The following is a 17,172-nucleotide window of genomic DNA, read 5'->3' on the forward strand; positions in this document are numbered from 1 at the left end:
CCACAAACACTTCTTTACTGACAAACATTCTTCAACATTCCTAAGATCAGTTGGTGTTTGCAAGTTGCAGGATTTTCCTGAAAGACAGAAATCAGTGTTTGTCTATATTTGACAATGTTATTTGAAGTACAAGATAGATTACAGATCACTTGTAAATCTCTCTGAAAAATAATGCTTCCTGAAGTTTTTAAATCAGTTTAATAGCCATGCAACTTGATGGCTCAATAAATGACCTTCTACAAAACGTATTATTTTAAAAATAACTTTTTAATATGTATTCCAAAGGCGTATTTACAGTACGTCTAACCATTAACTCTGCAAATAAGCACACGTGCAGCAGTGGTCATCAGCAGACACACGTATTTTCAGCTACTTACATAGCTCCAAAATCCAAGACATTTCCCAGTTGGTATGGCTCTAACAGGTGCAATTGGAAGAATAAATGTGTTAGATTGGAAGGACATCAAAAGTAACGATCAGTTCTGTGGGTCTACACTTGACAAGCCTCCCTTTTAACAGTTTACACTGTGATGCACAAATATCTAACAACAACTTCCATCAGAGGTTAGTAGATTTTCTCTTCTAGGTGAAACTTGATGCATTAAACCTTGCAAAAGCATTCATTTTTGATCACATTTAGAAAACAAAATTACAGTATGTCTTGGCTGCCTTTCAAGTCCCAGATTCACACCTTGGTGTGAGCCAGTGAAAGCAATGGAATATGCATGGCACTGCCTGGCCTTCACTAAGTCAAATGAAACACAGAAAAATAAAGAAAGGGGCAATTAGAAAGAAACTTCTGTAGGTTACACAGCAACAGAGCCAGAAATCAAACTCAGGAACCCTGACTACCATTGCCCGCATCTACTGTGGGGAGTTGGGGCAACGACATACATTACGAAGAAAAGCAGGCATTAGGAAACTGTGATATTATGGTGCATCAAGACAAGAGAGTAGAGAAAGAGGATAAAAAAAAGTGGAGAGGAAAAATACCTAAAGCTGCAATTAGAAAGGAAAAAAAAACAGATGATATGAAGAAAAAGCCAACGTATGTAACAGGAGATATACTATTAGAGACATTTTTCAGATGTTAAATAGTTGACTGTCAAAATATCTTCAGGAAATACACAGCCAGCATGTTTGCCTCAAATAGGTGTATTTACTACAGTGTAACAATGGTTTGGGTGGTACACTGTTGCTGACAGAAAGTCTTCTTGTTACTCGTCATCCATCCTAGCCACAAATCACATTTGCAGATGCCTCAAAAATATCATCACAAAGCATTCACTACTGGTGGCATTTGGCAAAACCTAAAACCCAGCAGTGTTCATGCCCTCAGTGTTCTGAAGAGGCAAATTATTTCAAAGGAGTGGTATAAAACTTGCAATTCTTCATGCTGCTTTCTTTAAAAATGCACTGCTGAAGTGGCTGACACAGCATAAACCAGAAAGATGCTGTGACTGTCCCAGAACTGACCATCTCACATCCAGGTGACAAAAAGCATCTTGCCAGTGGAGCCTGGCACAGCCAACATGGTACTGGCTTCACAAGGCAGCAGCAGGCTCAGAACAACAGCCTGGAATGGAGACTTGTGATAAAAAGAAGGGAATGTGGAAGACAAGAATGAACAACCTCCAGAGCCCTGCTAGTACCCTCTACTCAAACATTTCAATAAGCTGAAAGACTAGATGAGGTGTTTTCCTCTGCTGTTGGCTTATTTTGCATCTGCTTCAACCAAACTCAAAGATATCCTTATTCTTAAAATAATAAAAGCGCTCTGTACAGGCTTCAGGCTACCTCCCAACCAAGCCCATCTTCCTGACTACCAAAACCTCTCCTCTCAGGGCTCTGAAGTCAAAGGTGTTTGAAACAATTTTATTTTCCAAAAGCAGCATTTTTCAGAATCTCACTTTTACATTTTGACTATTGTGAAACTACTGCAAAACGGTAAACAATGGGACCTGGTCTCAGCAGTTGCACTACTGCATCTGTAGAGGAACCAGACAGAAGCTCCAAGGGCATCAGAAGAGATGGACCCCCACAACACAGGGAAGAATCCACCCCCATGTTCTGCAACAGCTCAACATCAGCACTAGTCAAATCAGAAGGAAAATACACATAGAAAAGGTTGCTTTGCTTTTCAGCACTCAGTGCCAGAGTCTTTTGCATTCCACTTCCCAGCTTCAGTTTTGGAAACAGCCATCAACTGCCCACACTCTCCATCACTTGACAACTGCAGCCAGTTACAGGGATATGCATCCCTGGAGGCATGCATCTCCTGAGGAGGATGCAAGAGGTGGAAGAGTGGCATCATGAGCTGCGGCCACAGATCTGCTCGATATCGTAGATCTCCTTGGGACAGTCAGCAGACAAGATGAGAGGTGAATCGTCTGCTATCACAACATCATCCTCAATGCGCACACCAATGCCACGAAATCTCTCTGGGGCACTCACATCATCTTCAGGGATATAAAGTCCTGAAAGAAGGGAGGGAATTAAAACATGCCACACTCTCCAAAACACCTTTCCCTCATTGCACCACTGTAAGAACAGGCTTAGATTTTCAGCAGTATAAGAAGAATTTGACCTTGAAGAAGTTTAATAAGGAAAACTGTTCTTTCCCCTCAATCACAGCAGCTGGTAAACAAAGAAAGGGAAGTATCCGGCAGTGCCTACAGACACTAGCATGTTAATAAAAACTTCCACAATTACAGCTGGTCCTTTGGCACTTCTTGCTCTCAATACTGTGTTCACAGTGATGATTTTAACAGTGTTCTGAATAGAAGGAGAGAAGAGCCAAGTATTAAATATCAGTTTTCATCTGACAGCTCCAAATCAAGTGACGAACAGAAATAAAGACTCATTGTGAAATTCCTCATTTGCAAAGATAAGTTGTGAATACTTGTAACTGTGGACTGCAAGGCTCAAGAGGGATTTACACTACAAGTGACTGGTAGTAGTTTAGTTACAATAACACAGACCACAGCACAAATGAATTTACCCTACTTCTCTGCACTGCAACTGACTTGTGATGCTGAGGATCAAGCCAGTAGTCTGAAGTTCTAAATTATTCTGTCTCTTGCTGCACAGACACTTTCTGAGAATTCATGCCTACATGTTGGCTGTATCTGAGATGGAAATACAATTTTCAAATGTTCTAATATTTTTGGGAGGGGTGTAAGATAAGGTTTTCTAACACTTCAATCATTTTCAAGTTCAACAGGAAAGGACCTGAATGCTTTGGTCAGAAGAACCAACTAACTACTCAAAGTAGTACTGTTATCCTCAGTGATATATGATTTTTTCCACCACTGACTGTATCTTTTTACCTGGTTCAATGGTTATCACCATGCCTGGCTGGAGCGGGACAGACCGGGATATATCTGGGGTATCGTGAACATCCATGCCCAAGTAATGGCCCACGTGATGTGGGCAGTACCTTCGAACAGCCTGACAGAAAACAAAGCAAGTATTATGGAGGTAATTAAATGCAGCCAATCTGTTGTTAAAATGCAGGAGATGGGAAGAAGAGAGACAGCAGTTATGTGCTGTGCTCAGTTATCTGCTTGTCTCCGGGCCCTCGATTTACCAGAACTGAAGGGCCCTCAAAACCTAACAGTACCAGCTGCCTATTCTGAGTGCCTTTCCACTCAAGCACAAACTTAAGCACATCCGCACCTCAGCATGACAGGCAAGACTTCAGTTTTTATCTCACTGACCTCTGCTGCCCCAACCGTTCCCATCCCTTAAACACCCACACCCCTCCTATCAGCAGACCCCGACAAGTGGCAGCAGCCGGCACAGCTGCTAGGTGATGTGGTGAAGCAGTCACCTATGCATTAAAGAAAAGCAGCAATGCCAATTGCCTTCAGCAGCTAGAGCAGGATTCTAACCCGGCTCTACTGGGCACTGTTACCACCTCCCCCTGCACCATCCTAATCCCCTCCCTCCAGAGAGGAGCTCCTGTCAGCAGGAATCAAAGAGCTAATTCCTTCTCTGTCCCCCGGCTCCTTATGTTCCCTGGGGACTGAGCTGCAGACATTGCTCTCATCTGCCTGTGCTGCCACCTGCCGAGGGAAATGGGCATGATCGCCTCCATTCGGAGGCGAGAACTTGTGCTGTTCTCGTACTGCAGGACAATTAAATCTGGCAGAAGTTCGTACTGCTGCCAAAGGAATAGTTCTGCTACCTGGTCCCTGCCATCTTTCTGGTATTGGCATCAGCAATTATGCAGATTTGCAGTGAATGGGACCAGAAAACTTTTCTAATGGCAAAACAATCCTATTTTACCTGGAAGTTTAGCTCCAAGGCAGCCCAGTTCCCCATTGCATTCTCCAGATAACTCCGTGAATCCCAGCAGTGACACGAAGAGGTGCAGAAGAGGCAGCAGGTAGAAACACTGAGAAATTGGGCTGCACTTTTTGGTGGCACTGCAGATTAACGTTATTTTAAACAAATCTCAAAGCTCTGACTAATTGCCTGCAGTCCACCATGCACACAGCCTTCTGTATCAGTGCCAGCGTTTCCCTACGTCTCTTTGGATTATTTGTATTTTAGAGTTACATCAACATTAACAAGTACTGCAGACCAGTGGGAATGGATCTGCAGAGGGAAACAGCAAGTGTCAGGGGGAAAGTATCCTCACTATGCACATGTAAGGCCTGGATGTTATTTCAGACCAAACTGTGGGCTAAATGCCCATTAGGGGTTGAAACAGATCTTCAAGTTTAGCCTCACCTGAATCCAGTCCAGCACTGAGACCGGCCCACAGCATGAATTAAAGCACGTTAAGTAGGGATAATTAAAAGATTCACTTCAAAAGCATATTTCCGATCTAAACTAAAGCCACTAACATAACCTATAGATGCAACAATCACAGTGAGGAGAAGCTGGATTAAAAAAAACTTCAGGTACCTTGAAGAAGTGGCTGTCAGTGATGCTGCTCTTTAGGATCCCCAAGTCTTTCAGCTTCTGTCCAATAAGGCTCAGCATGAGGCTGTAGATATTTTCTAGACTCACACCCGGGGAGCAGAGGCTCAGGCAGGACTTCTGGATGTCCAGGACCGCCTGGTACAGTTCTGCTTGAGGTTTGGTGAACCTGCAAATAATTGAGAAAAGGAACAAAGCACATTTCTCACAATTAAGTCCTCCACCCAGAAGCTGTCTTAGAGACAGATTTGGTTTAGTGCTGGAGCAAGGAAAGTCAGAAAGGAAAGCAACTGTCTCCTTATAGGAAACGCCATACAAGGTATCACTGAAACATGCCCTTCAATGCACTGGGTAGAGGCAGAGTTTCTCCTTGACTTCCTAACCCCAAAGCAAGCCAAGGCAACTCTACTGCTGGAGAAGGAACACACTTGAGCCCAACATGCAGGAATCACACAACCACAGGGACACCGCACCAGCCATGTACTGGTCAGCTGAACTCCTGTTCCATTACTCTGAGTAAGGAACAGCTGAATGCGCAAAAGCCATCTCTTCTCTTTAAACATATCACAATACCTGAAAACAGAAGTAATTAATGAAGCAGTGGGAAATACAGCTTCTCACACTGAAAGATTTGTTTATATGATTTCATTACCCTGAAGAGCTGAAGAATGGGACATATTCGAGCTACTGTCACAGATTACACATATACACTCAAACTGTGTATTATTTAAGAGCTTCTCACACTCCTTCATAACAGCCTTGTCATAACATACCTTCCATTGACGGGCCAGGTTCGTGTGATGTCGCTTACATAGCAGGAGGACTCACATCCACCATCTAGCAAGACCAGTTCACCATCCTGAGAACAACAGGAAAAAAATGCCCTGTGGATCAGTGGCTATTAAGTGAACTGATTTCTCAGAGAGGAAGAAAGGAGATGTTGCAGTGATTTTTGCAGAGCAGCTGCAGAGATGTGAACTCCTTTTGCAGAACAACACCCCAGCTGCTGTTATGTATAAGTAGGCTACTGCAGTTGGATTGCTTCTCCGCAAGTCTCTCACTATTAGGCTTACCTATAGTCCGAGCTCTAATACGCTGATGTCAAACACTTTGGAGTGAAAAAGACATTTTCTATCTGAGATATCAGCCCCATTGACACTGGAACTCCTACTCCATCAAATTATACAGCTGATTCCTTTCACCAATAGTTTTCTGCTTGTGACTGAGACAGAAAGGTTTTGCAAGGGGAAAAAAGGGTTTCTGAGCGACCCACAAGATCATTAACGAGTAAAAATATTAGCCTTGTCACAAGACCCAGCAAAATAACTTCTCTGATAGTGTATCACTGCTGTAAAATTGCTGTTTAATAATTTGTACCATCTTTCTTTTTCTCTTGACCGCTCTGAGATATACTTCTGAATTTATCTGGTGATGAAAAACAGACTTCTGGAGATACAAATCTCCAAATCAATTCAGCAAAACTGTCCCATGTCAATCAAACTGCTGACTGAACATCTTCCAAGAAAGCAGTGCAAAAAAGACCAATGTCTAAGAACAAATCGACTGCTTTGCTTTTCCCCCTTAAAGGGATGAAAAACAAACAAGAGCAATCAGATCTGTGAAAACTTTGGATTTAATTATCTGTGGATTTACCTTCCTTCTACGATTACCTTATATAGAGACTTTTATAGAGATTCATTCTACAGGTCAGTGACTGTGCCAGCAGCCTTGATGTGGCATGACAAAGAATAATTCTAGCATATTAATGGAAAAAAGAATAATGCTAGCATTACTTCCATTGCTAGCTACTATCGATATGTGTCACATACTTTTAAACCCTATTTAAACTTTTTCAAAACAGCTGGTTCAATTATTTTAGTAAAATATAAAATTTGATTGCTTGGAAGAGGACAGTCACTGTCCTCTTCCAAGCAATTAAACAGGCTAAGTAACATTCTAATGGCTAAGGAAATTCAGCCTGTGGTTTGACTGTTCATTGCCTTGTTATGCCAAGTATCTCATCCTCTTTCTTTAAAGCTGAGTCCACTAAGTGATGGACTGAAGTCCACATCTGGCCATACGCAACCTTCAGATACCTTCTGACTTAGATACCTTGTCAGTCTATTTGGCAACAAGATGTGTAAGAGGCAGCTCATAAAGGAAAAGTCAAGTTTATGAGTTTAACCTCCTACTTACTAGTTTAGAAAAAAAACAAGTGACAGTTGCTTAACAGATCAACTTTAACAGAAGCAACTGAAGGTACACGTGCATGCTTGACCTTGGATGACAGAACAACAAAAGAAGTTTATTTATGCCAAAAACAGTCTGTCATATCTTTTGTACATGTGTCTCTACAGATCAATTCAAGGTCTGCTTGTATGCCAGCTTCAAGAAAAAAACAATGCTGGCAAGAAAAGTTTCATCCTGCATTAACATGGAACGTAAATATGCTCCACTGAAAATACTGAATACAGCAGTGGGGTAATACTGCTCCTCAGAAGACTTACCTAAATCTAAAGGTGTTTCATCAGGAAAGTTGGAGAGGGTTCAAATCAATACTATGAGTAATTAAAATATATTCATTAATACATTAATTTACCTACAACTATCCAATTCGTCCCTCAATGTTTAATGCTAACCCTTTCCTTTCCTGTTCCCCTTCCCTGCTTTATTGGCCTACACATAGTCTGAAATGCATTTCAGCCTAGCCAGAGAAGGAATGCATTACTGAACCTTTGGTTGCAAGGCAAGGTCAAGAAATGCAAGTGACAGCAGAAAGATTCCAGAGTGTTTTTACTCTGTCTGCTACAGCTGTCCCTCTCATTTGTGAGGGCAGCAATTCATCCAGTACTGCACCACTGAAACACGGTGTGGAGCAGGCATCCTTGCTAAACTAAATATTCACAAGCTTGTTTCCAAGTCCTTCCACCTTACAGAAAATACAGCAGCAAACGTACAGAGCAGAGAAAAAGACCAGAAGGAATAAAGTTAATCTATCATTGACAGTAAAGCTTACCAGGAGAGAATTCCTTTCCCCCGCTAACTTGAAAACATTGAAGTGTTTTGATCTGTTCAGCCAAAACAGATCAGCAAGGGGATGCATATGGGGACAGTGTGTCACATGAATACATTTCAAGTAACTGGACAGCATATGCTTTACCTTAATGAGCTGATTGTTCTTCACATAGTGCAAAGTGTTTGATCTATTGCCACCAGCAACAACAGGGGGGTAGGCCAAGATGTCAGCACCACGAGCTCGGCACTCAAATTCAAACTGGAATACCAATTCAAAGAGGAGGAGACTGTTAGTGCTGATCCCAGTGATTAACTGCCCTGAAGCTATTATGATTCATGTTCTACAAGACCTTTTTTAATTTGTACAACACAAAGTGAAACTGTGAAGTGACTTCATCACATGGAAGCAGCCTAGAAGGTTTTCCAGAGCACTGGAGGAAGTAACACAGAACTATCCATTTTTCAAGAGAGCATTTTAAACCTACACACAATCTCATGGAAGCTTTCCCTGGTGCAAGTATACTGTATCAGAAATTCATTACGTTGTCATAAATCCAGGTGAGGATTTGTTCTTACATAAAGTTTCACTGTTAGTTGCTGTACAAGTTTGCAGATTATCCATGATGACAATAGCTGTGTTGCGATGTTTAGGGTATTTAGCGCAGTATTGAATAAAAGGGTTATAAAACATGCACTACCTCAATGTCAGAGCAAAAAAATAAAACCAAAATTAATTCAAGAGCTTTACTGTCCTTCAGTGGTGAAGCAGATGAAAAGAATAAACTTGTCTATAAAGCCCTTTTATATTCTCAGTACACTACTAGCTTGTCTTTTCTGTAACTAGCAAAACTATGTGGGACAGAATACTCCAGAACGCCTACATGTAGTGAAGAAGGTTTTATGATCCTGATGTGGAGTGGAAAACTGAGCTGTAAAATACACTGAGATTAAAATGATATTCTTTACAAGTTAGACGTGTCTCAGTGCTATGTCACCAAAGGCCCACCTACGTCAGAATGGAGGGTTGAATTCTGCTGATGTAACTCAAACATGCATCTCACTGCATTTCCTCACAAAACTCCCTACCAAATGTGCAGGCAGGTGTCAACATTGCTCCAGGACAACTATGGTAAGCTGATGTAATGAGAGGCTAGAGTCCAGAGAAGCAGGCTTTACAAAATGGTCTTACATGTACTTCCAATTTGTACAATAAAATTGTTTTATAGAATACAGTGATAACAGTGTCTCCAGTTTTGTTTAGCTGGTTTTGTAGGAAAATATGGTAGAAAAAGACATCAATAGCAGATAAATTTAGACCTTCAGTAAAGGTGGGGAAAATACTGCTAAAGAGTTCCTCACACTTACTTTATTGCAAAAGCTGCAAAAGTTCCTCAAAAGCAGACACTACAGCTGCTAACAAGTTATATGTGAATTAGATCACCCTTCTTCAGATGTGGAAGGTGAAATCCTTCTGCATACAAAAGTGAGTCTTCACTGAAATGCTCTCCCGAAGTCATCCCAAACAACCACCCAGCTAGGAAGAGCTCCTTCAATAAATGAAAATTTGCCTCTTCCCAATTCTTCCACAAAACTCCAAGTGTTGTTTTGTGTTGTTTTGTGTTTTGTGTTTCCTCCCTCATTGCCTTCATGATAGTTTGTAAAATGCATAGTAGAAAACAAACTGCATTTGATTTACACAGGTTACAAAATCACACACCTTAAAGGAAGTAATTTCTTGAACCTCACAGTCCTGTATTAAACAAAAAGCAGATAACTAAAACATAAAAGTAACTTATTTCTTTTCTCAATGATCGTATCTGTTGTATGATTTATCATCCGCAGTGAATTATCTTTATTGCAGATATAATCTCTCTGCATGTACAGTAAGAAGAGGAAGATCCAAATGTCCCAGATTTCTCACTTATTGTGGGTGGAAATGGTAAAAAAAAAATTCCTCTACTGAAAGCTTATGTTCAAACTCGGGATTTTTCATTTACTGGGCTAGTATGTCTCCAGAGCTATCAGTCTGCTTAGATAAGGCACACTTTGGACTCTTGTCTATGAGACACACTTACTCAAACACAGATGTAGCCAACCCTCTCTTTTACAACTTTTCTGGAATTAGTTGTTATATTTTGTCTCCCCCTTTATCTCTTATTTTCTTTAGACCTCCTAATTCTTCCTCTTCATGGCTTTCCTTTGCTTTTTCTCCCACATAGAAACCTCCCTCACACAAACTGTGCATTCCTTTAACCAAATCTTCCTGTAGTAGCTTCCCACCACCACTGATGAGATTACTTTGTGTCTTGCCCAACACTCAAGGTGCTCTGAAGAATCAGACCAGCATCTTCAAAGAGGGACTAGAGAAGAAGTTTACTTTTCAGTTAACTTTACCCATCCCCCACTTTTCTTTTTTTTTTTTTTAATGCCTTTAAATTCACAATAACCATTTGTGGAGCTTTGACTCCATCTTATTGACTCTTGGAAATAAAGACAATGAACAAAAGACCTCCAGGAAGGATATTTTATCCTCAGCATAAGAGCACTGAACTTTGGAGCCTGTCCATATGTGAGAGCAACAGTTCTAGTATGGCTACCAGGTACAAGATATATATCCATAGGGGTGGAGAAACATTTTTGCTATGAGAAGACCCAAATTCGGATTCTGTTGACATCTCCAAGCACACTCCAAAACAATCTGCTGAAACAGTGGCTTAAATCAAAAGAGTGTTCAAACAAGGCTACAGTTCTTGACTGAGGGGAGTTTGGGGTATGTCCAGGGCACCGTGAGAGTTGGGTGAAAGAGAAATATATATTTCTCTTTCATTACAGGGAGATCTGACATTCCTAGTTTCCTGGAAGGGTAAGAAACATTTAACCCCTCCATCCCACCTCCAACAATGACACACTCACCTTTGCATACAGAAAGGCTTCATCCACTGGAGATTTTCTGGCAAACATTGTCTCTACGAAGGCCTACAAAAAAAAAAAAAAAAGAAAGAAAAAAAAAAAAGAAGGACTTTTCAGTTAGTAAAGGAGCTGCTGTTACCTGCTCTCTTTTGGGGAATGCCTAAAATCAGCTGTTTCCTTGAAAATAATGGAATAAATGGATAAGAAAATAGCACGGGGAAGGAGAGGAGAAGTTGGGGAGACAGTGTAAGGGGCACTGCTGTTCCTGAATAAACACAACTTTAGAACAAAGTCTAACACCTGCAGGCTCATCTTGGCTGAAGTTACGTTGAGAGAATTTAGTGGTACGTGCTGTCTTCCTGTGTCTCCTTGTGATGTGGAGGGAGCTGAGCCCAGCCAGTAGCTGAGAAACAGCAGTTCAGTAACTAAGATTAGATCTTATCCTTCCAACCTAACTCACGACATAACACCCTCTCCACTTTTTTTTAAAGGAATGCACTGGCTCTTTCTGAGAGTACACAACTGCGTACCTCCGCTGTCACTCGTCCAGCTATTTTCATCCTTTCAATCTCTGCAGGAGATTTGATCAGCCGAAGGTTTTGCACAAGATGCCGGATGCTTTGGATGTGATTTTTGCTCCGAGCTTTTAGCTCAGCCAGGGGCTGCATATAGTCAGAGTGCAGTTCTTTATGCACTGGTTTAGTCACATCATACCACACCTTGTTTGACTCACCTGGAATACAAAAGAGATGTTGATGCAGATGAAGATAAATTCAGAAATTCCCTCCTCATACTGTACAGAATCACCCCTCCTAAGCTAGACCTGTTGCTGCACTGGTAATTTTCTCTGAATCTGTATTTACAGGTCATATATTTACTGTCAGATAATACTAGAGAGCCCTTTGAAATCCAGAAAATTAGCAATGCATAACATGTAGATTTGACAAATCCCCATTTGTATGCGAATATTGGGTTTTCCGATCATCACTGATCTTGCACAGACAAATGTAGCTTGCATATCAAGGTTGCGGATGTGTAGGCAAGCAAGTCACTGCACTGCAGTGGGACATGTTTTGAATCATTCTCTCATCTACCCACTGCATGGAATCAGGGTCATTATTGACCATGCTTCAGAATATCTTTGGTGAGCAACTGCTTATTTTGGCCATTTAGAGGAGATGAACTTACTGGGGACAAGCATATTTATCTATGTGAAAATTTACTTAGAACATCAGAATTAGCACCCATTTCCCCATAGGAACATTTTTAACGGGAACAAAGGTGAGAGAACTAACAAACTCCCTTGATGGATCATTTTTCAAGTCTATTATGAATAACTTCCTTCAAGTTTCCAGTGCTTCAGAGTGGTTCTGGCCTGATGAGCAAAAAGATGTGCCTAAAACAGCAACACATGCTGTCTTGTTTATTCTGGTCCTTACTTTTCAGAAGTGTGCCCATCAGTGTTCACATGTGTACCAAAAAATTCAGGTCACAAAGGAGAGGCAGAACCCGTGAGAGAAGCAGTTCTTCATCACCTCACTGGTCTTCCAAAGAAAATATAATGTATATCAAAGATGTCAGCTTAACTAAAACTTTCTGTGAATAGGTCAAATACAGAAGAGGCAGCAGCAGAACAAGCCTCTTACTTGCACAGACCACCTCTCAGTTTACAAACATTGTTACTGAGACCATGAGGGACAGAAGGTGGGTATTCATGCTGGCAAGTCTTAGATGCCTAAATTAAGATCCTGCAACTTTTCTACAGTCATTCAACAGGGATAGATTACTTCTGATAAGAGTATCTTAAAGCACTTACATGAGACCCTCCTTGCTCCCATCACCAATACAGGCTCACAGATCAGGTATTTAAGGGAGGAGCCTACAGTTTCTTCCCAGAACTGTTAAGATGTACTATTCAGACCCTACAACCCACGCCTCATCTCATTCCCCCTTCATTTTTGTTACCTTTCAGCTTGGCCACCAAGTGCCCAAACTCCTCAATAGTGTAAGCTTCATCTACTCCTGTCAGAGCGACGGCCCCATCTGTGCCTGACCTGGGCCCGTCCCACAGCTCTCGGCTCGGATCTCTCCGGGGCACAAAAAGTATGGCCTTGTGAGAGGGCAGCGCTTTGCCAGGAAGGCTCTGCAGCACCAGGATGCTGTCAGGCTCCTGGAAGCCACAGAGATACAGGAAGTTCGTGTCCTGGTGGAAAACATAGGGGATGTCATTGCTCATGTAGTACGTGGGGTTGGATAGCAGAATCACTGTGTGGTCCAATCCTTCCCAGCCTTGGGCTTCCTTCTGGATCAACGCCATCAGTTTGTGCCGGCGAAGAGAATATTCCACCTGTGACAATCCTGGGGTTACCTCCCCTATGACCAAAGAACAAATCAGGTAAAAAAATTCAAAGCCCTCGTGATATTTTACTAATCACATGCCCAATTCCTGCTTGCTTCCCGAGGTCTTTCATATGCATGGCTTCGTTGCAGTCCCCCACCAGCCTTTCCATTGCTCTCTCCTACATCTTCTCAGCTATCACCCCTGCAGCACATCCTTGCTTACTCTGCTCCTCCACGGTGCAAACAGGAGGAATTTGTTTTAAACACTTAGATTTTCTGATATACATATTTCTATGCAAAGACAGAAATTACAGAATCTGGTCAATCCAGACAATTATCCAAAGCATTCAGTGAACAGAAGTTTGGTAGGAGTGACTTTTAGAAAGATAAGGAAAAAAGAAGGGGGCAAGGCAAACAGAACTTTGCTGAAAACAGATGATTTTTTTTATAGCATCTGGACATTGAACCAAAGATTACCTCCTTATGCTGAGCACTGATTTCCTCAGGTAAAGCCAGAATGTCTGTTCAAATACACACTAAGTCAACTCATAAAGTAACCAGTCCTAAACCCTGAGGGGCAGACTGAGAGTTAGATACAGGGAGAGGAGTCAGAAACACAGAGGTTCTCCTCACAGGATTCCAAGCAGAAGGAAACCACAACCCACAGGCTGGCATCACTGATTAAGAGAAGGAATCTTTTCTGAGGAAGATGTAGCTGCTCTCAATAATTAAACACCTGGATTTTTCTGAAGCTAAATATTATGTTCCAAATGACTCTAAACAAATGTTTTCTTTGATGGAAGTCTGTTTCACAGAGTACCAATCGCAAAGGACAAGAAGTGAAGCAATCAAGAGACTCACCAAAAGCGGACTGAAGTCATCAACAACTGTCTAAGTATATATTTTTAAGAACATGAGATTCCTTAACTGTGCTATAGACTAAGACATGAACCTTCTCAGTGCTTTGGCTAATATCCCATTTTAACATAGGATTTAATATAGATTGCATTTTCATACTGCTAAATTATAATTTCATGCTTTCTTTACCCTGTAAGGTATTGACAGTTATAGGAAAGAAAATCAAAATTTGACTTTTACTGTAAATAGATTCTCGCATGAGAAGGGTCAGAGGGGGAGGTTCTATCCAGCATGTTTGTCTCTGACAAAAGAAGAATTTAAAGAAGTGACGCTTTTCATTTGCATTAAGCTTTGCAGCACGGTATTTAGTGAAGAAATTTTCTTACTTTATCTATAGATGTAGAATGACATAGAATACAGAAACTTTTTCAGTGCAATCTGATCCCACATTTCCGCAATATTATACTGCATATTTCCAATGCTCCACTGCGTTCCTGTCAGCTAACTACTGCAAACAGTCCAGCAAGCTGCAATAGAGTGGAACCTGGGAACCTCAGTTGCTTTCCAACCATGAAGCCTGAAGGCATTTTCTTTTAAAATTAATAATTGCAGCACAGGAATGTCATATTATTTCTGTAGAAAGGCTGAGAGCCCTGGGACTGTTTAGCCTTGAGAAGACTGAGAGGGGATCTTATCAATGCTCAAAGCTATCTAAAGGGTGGGAGTCAAATGGATGGGGCCAGGCTCTTTTCAGTGGTGTCCAGCAACAGAACAAGGGGCAGTGGGCACAAATTGGAACACTGGAAGTTCCATACAAACATGAGGAAGAAATTCTTTATCACGAGGGTGATGGAGCACTGGAACAGACTGCCCAGAGAGGGTGTGGAGTCTCCTCTGGAGATATTCAAAACCTGCTTGGTTTTGTCTCCTTTCTGTGCAACTTACTCTAGGGAACCCACTTTAGCAGGGAGTTGGACTTGATGATCTCCAGAGGTCCCTTCCAGCTCCTAAGATTCTGCGGTTCTGTGAAAGTAATTCCTCCTATTTTATTGGCCCACGACACCAGAGGTGGATGGCGGTGGTAGGGCAGTAGAGGCTGAACCTTCTCACCAATATTTTGTTACATTTTGTTGCTGTGCTACAGAGGGCAGCAAAGGGGCAGTCTGACAAAATGGTGTCTGCTATGGAAGAGTGCATGAAGCAAAGGTGTGTTATTGAATTCCTCCATGTGGAAAAAATGGTACACATTGACATTCATTGATGCTTGTTGAACATTGATGGAGAACAAACAGTGGGTGTGAGCACGGTGAGGTAGAGGTGGGTGGTGCATTTCAGCACTGGTGACAGTGATATGGAAGACAGGCCGCGTTACAAATGGCCATGCAGATTTTTACAAGCACAGCATGCTGACTCTTGTTCATTGCTGGTGAAATTGCATCACTAATGGTGGTGACTATCTTGAGAAATAGTGTTGAATTGAGAGAATTTGCTCTATCAAATAGTGTTATTGTGCTCTTCGTATCTGTTGTAGTTTCTAGGGAAATAAATAGAAAGTGTTTCTTTCAGAGTACTTTAGGAGTGACCTACATGCTAAATTAAGCTAATCAGAAACAAATGAAGTCACAGACATGGGTACGATGCAACAGAACAATATTCTGTCCTAAGCACCTCAGACAAGCAGAGAAAAGAAAGAATACCAGTGACTGGATCATGCTGAGCATGAACCTAACCTGGTTTAAGTAGGTGTGGGTGTGTGAAGGGGCTGGGCTGGCCCAAATATCGGTTTGGAATCTTCTTCTGCTGGGCCGGCTGGATGGAGAATCTCCGGAGAATGCATGACTTGCAAACTAGAGGAAAAGAAACGGACCATGTCAAAGGAGAAGAACTTTCCAATTAGAAAAACTTAAGAATTATAAACAAGTGACCTTACTCCTAGTAGCATTTACTTACCTTGTTCCACAGAAACACCCCTACTTCACCTTTCAACTTGCTATATAGTCAGACTGAAAGCAGTTTCTCAGAAGCATGGCTGCGTATCCCATTTCCAAACCCACAAACAGCACATACAGCCAAGTAGGCAGTTTTTAAAAGGAATTACATGTGTGTACTGTACTTGGGTGCTGTGGGAGCGCACAGTAAGACAAAAGCTAAAATTAAACACAGTTGTCACAACTTTACCAACTTTGGATTTCTGTCACAGCTGAAGGAGATGGCAATTGGACCCAATGGCTGATGTTCAGGGAAATATTTGCCTTTTATTTAGTCTGACACATCAGTTTGTGCTGCCGTATCATAGTCCTGGGTTCTGAGAACAGACATAACCAACTCTTCATGAGCGTAAGCAGGTCTGAAGCTGCCTCATACAGGCAGCAGCACCACTGCACTGAGAGCTGCTGAGGGAGCGGTGTGACACCACTGGCTGGGGATTACTTTAGTCGCGGCGTAAAGCACTCGCTGTGCTATGACTGACTGGAATAACAGCTCGGAGATCCAGGCCAGGCGCTATAATTACAGCGTATTGAACCGCAAAAAAATGGAAGTTTTTCCAGTATCTCTACCTACGGAGAGGACTACCGAGTATCTTGCCACAGGACAATACAACAGGAGTTAAATAAAGCAATACTGGGAAGGCGTTAGGAAGCTTTCCAAATCGTTGTTTTATTTCCCACACAACGGTACCTTCGGATAAACCCCGCCTGTGACCCCACATCCCTCCCACCCAACAACAACGCCCGGCAGCACGGCAGCCCCGGGGCTGACAGAGCCCAGAGGCACCGAACCACCACGAAGAAGGAGTCTCTGACCTGCGAGGCCACGCCAGCCCCTCACCACCGCCGGCAGGCGCGACATGGCCGGGGGGGCCTTCCCCCTGCGCGGCGCCGCGCAGTGACCGCATCAGCGAGCGCCGCGCCGCCATCTTAGGCGCCCGCCGAGGCCGCCTGCGCGGGACCCGAGAGGCGCCGCTGGCGGCTGCGAGGCTGAGGCGGCGAAAAGAGCGGGAGGTCGCGCCGAGACGGCGCGCGACCCCTCGCAGCCCGCCTAACAGCCACCCCCACTTCTAGAAGGTTCCGGCCGCCGCGCGGCGGAGGGGCGTGGCTTCGTGGTAGTGGGCGTGGCTGC

At 42.6% G+C, this 17,172-nt stretch overlaps 1 protein-coding gene and 1 non-coding gene across 2 annotated transcripts; both read right to left on the reverse strand.

The window, feature by feature from the left end:
* Positions 1 to 248: 248 nt before the first annotated feature.
* Positions 249 to 16,927, reverse strand: XPNPEP3 (X-prolyl aminopeptidase (aminopeptidase P) 3, putative). Its single transcript, XM_040669088.2, has 10 exons — positions 16,857 to 16,927; positions 15,783 to 15,899; positions 12,820 to 13,227; positions 11,385 to 11,587; positions 10,858 to 10,920; positions 8,090 to 8,203; positions 5,703 to 5,788; positions 4,915 to 5,098; positions 3,330 to 3,450; positions 249 to 2,477 (listed from the first exon to the last, which is right to left on the reverse strand). The coding sequence occupies exons 1-10, from the start codon at positions 16,900 to 16,902 to the stop codon at positions 2,311 to 2,313; spliced, it is 1,509 nt and encodes a 502-aa protein (XP_040525022.1). The 5' UTR covers positions 16,903 to 16,927; the 3' UTR covers positions 249 to 2,310.
* MIR1683 (microRNA 1683) lies at positions 1,428 to 1,528 on the reverse strand. The gene has a single exon (NR_035176.1). It is a non-coding gene; the product is annotated as a microRNA 1683 (primary transcript).
* Positions 16,928 to 17,172: the final 245 nt, after the last annotated feature.

Source organism: Gallus gallus, chromosome 1 (assembly GCF_016699485.2).
Source record: "Gallus gallus isolate bGalGal1 chromosome 1, bGalGal1.mat.broiler.GRCg7b, whole genome shotgun sequence".
Classification (NCBI taxonomy): Eukaryota; Metazoa; Chordata; class Aves; order Galliformes; family Phasianidae; genus Gallus; species Gallus gallus.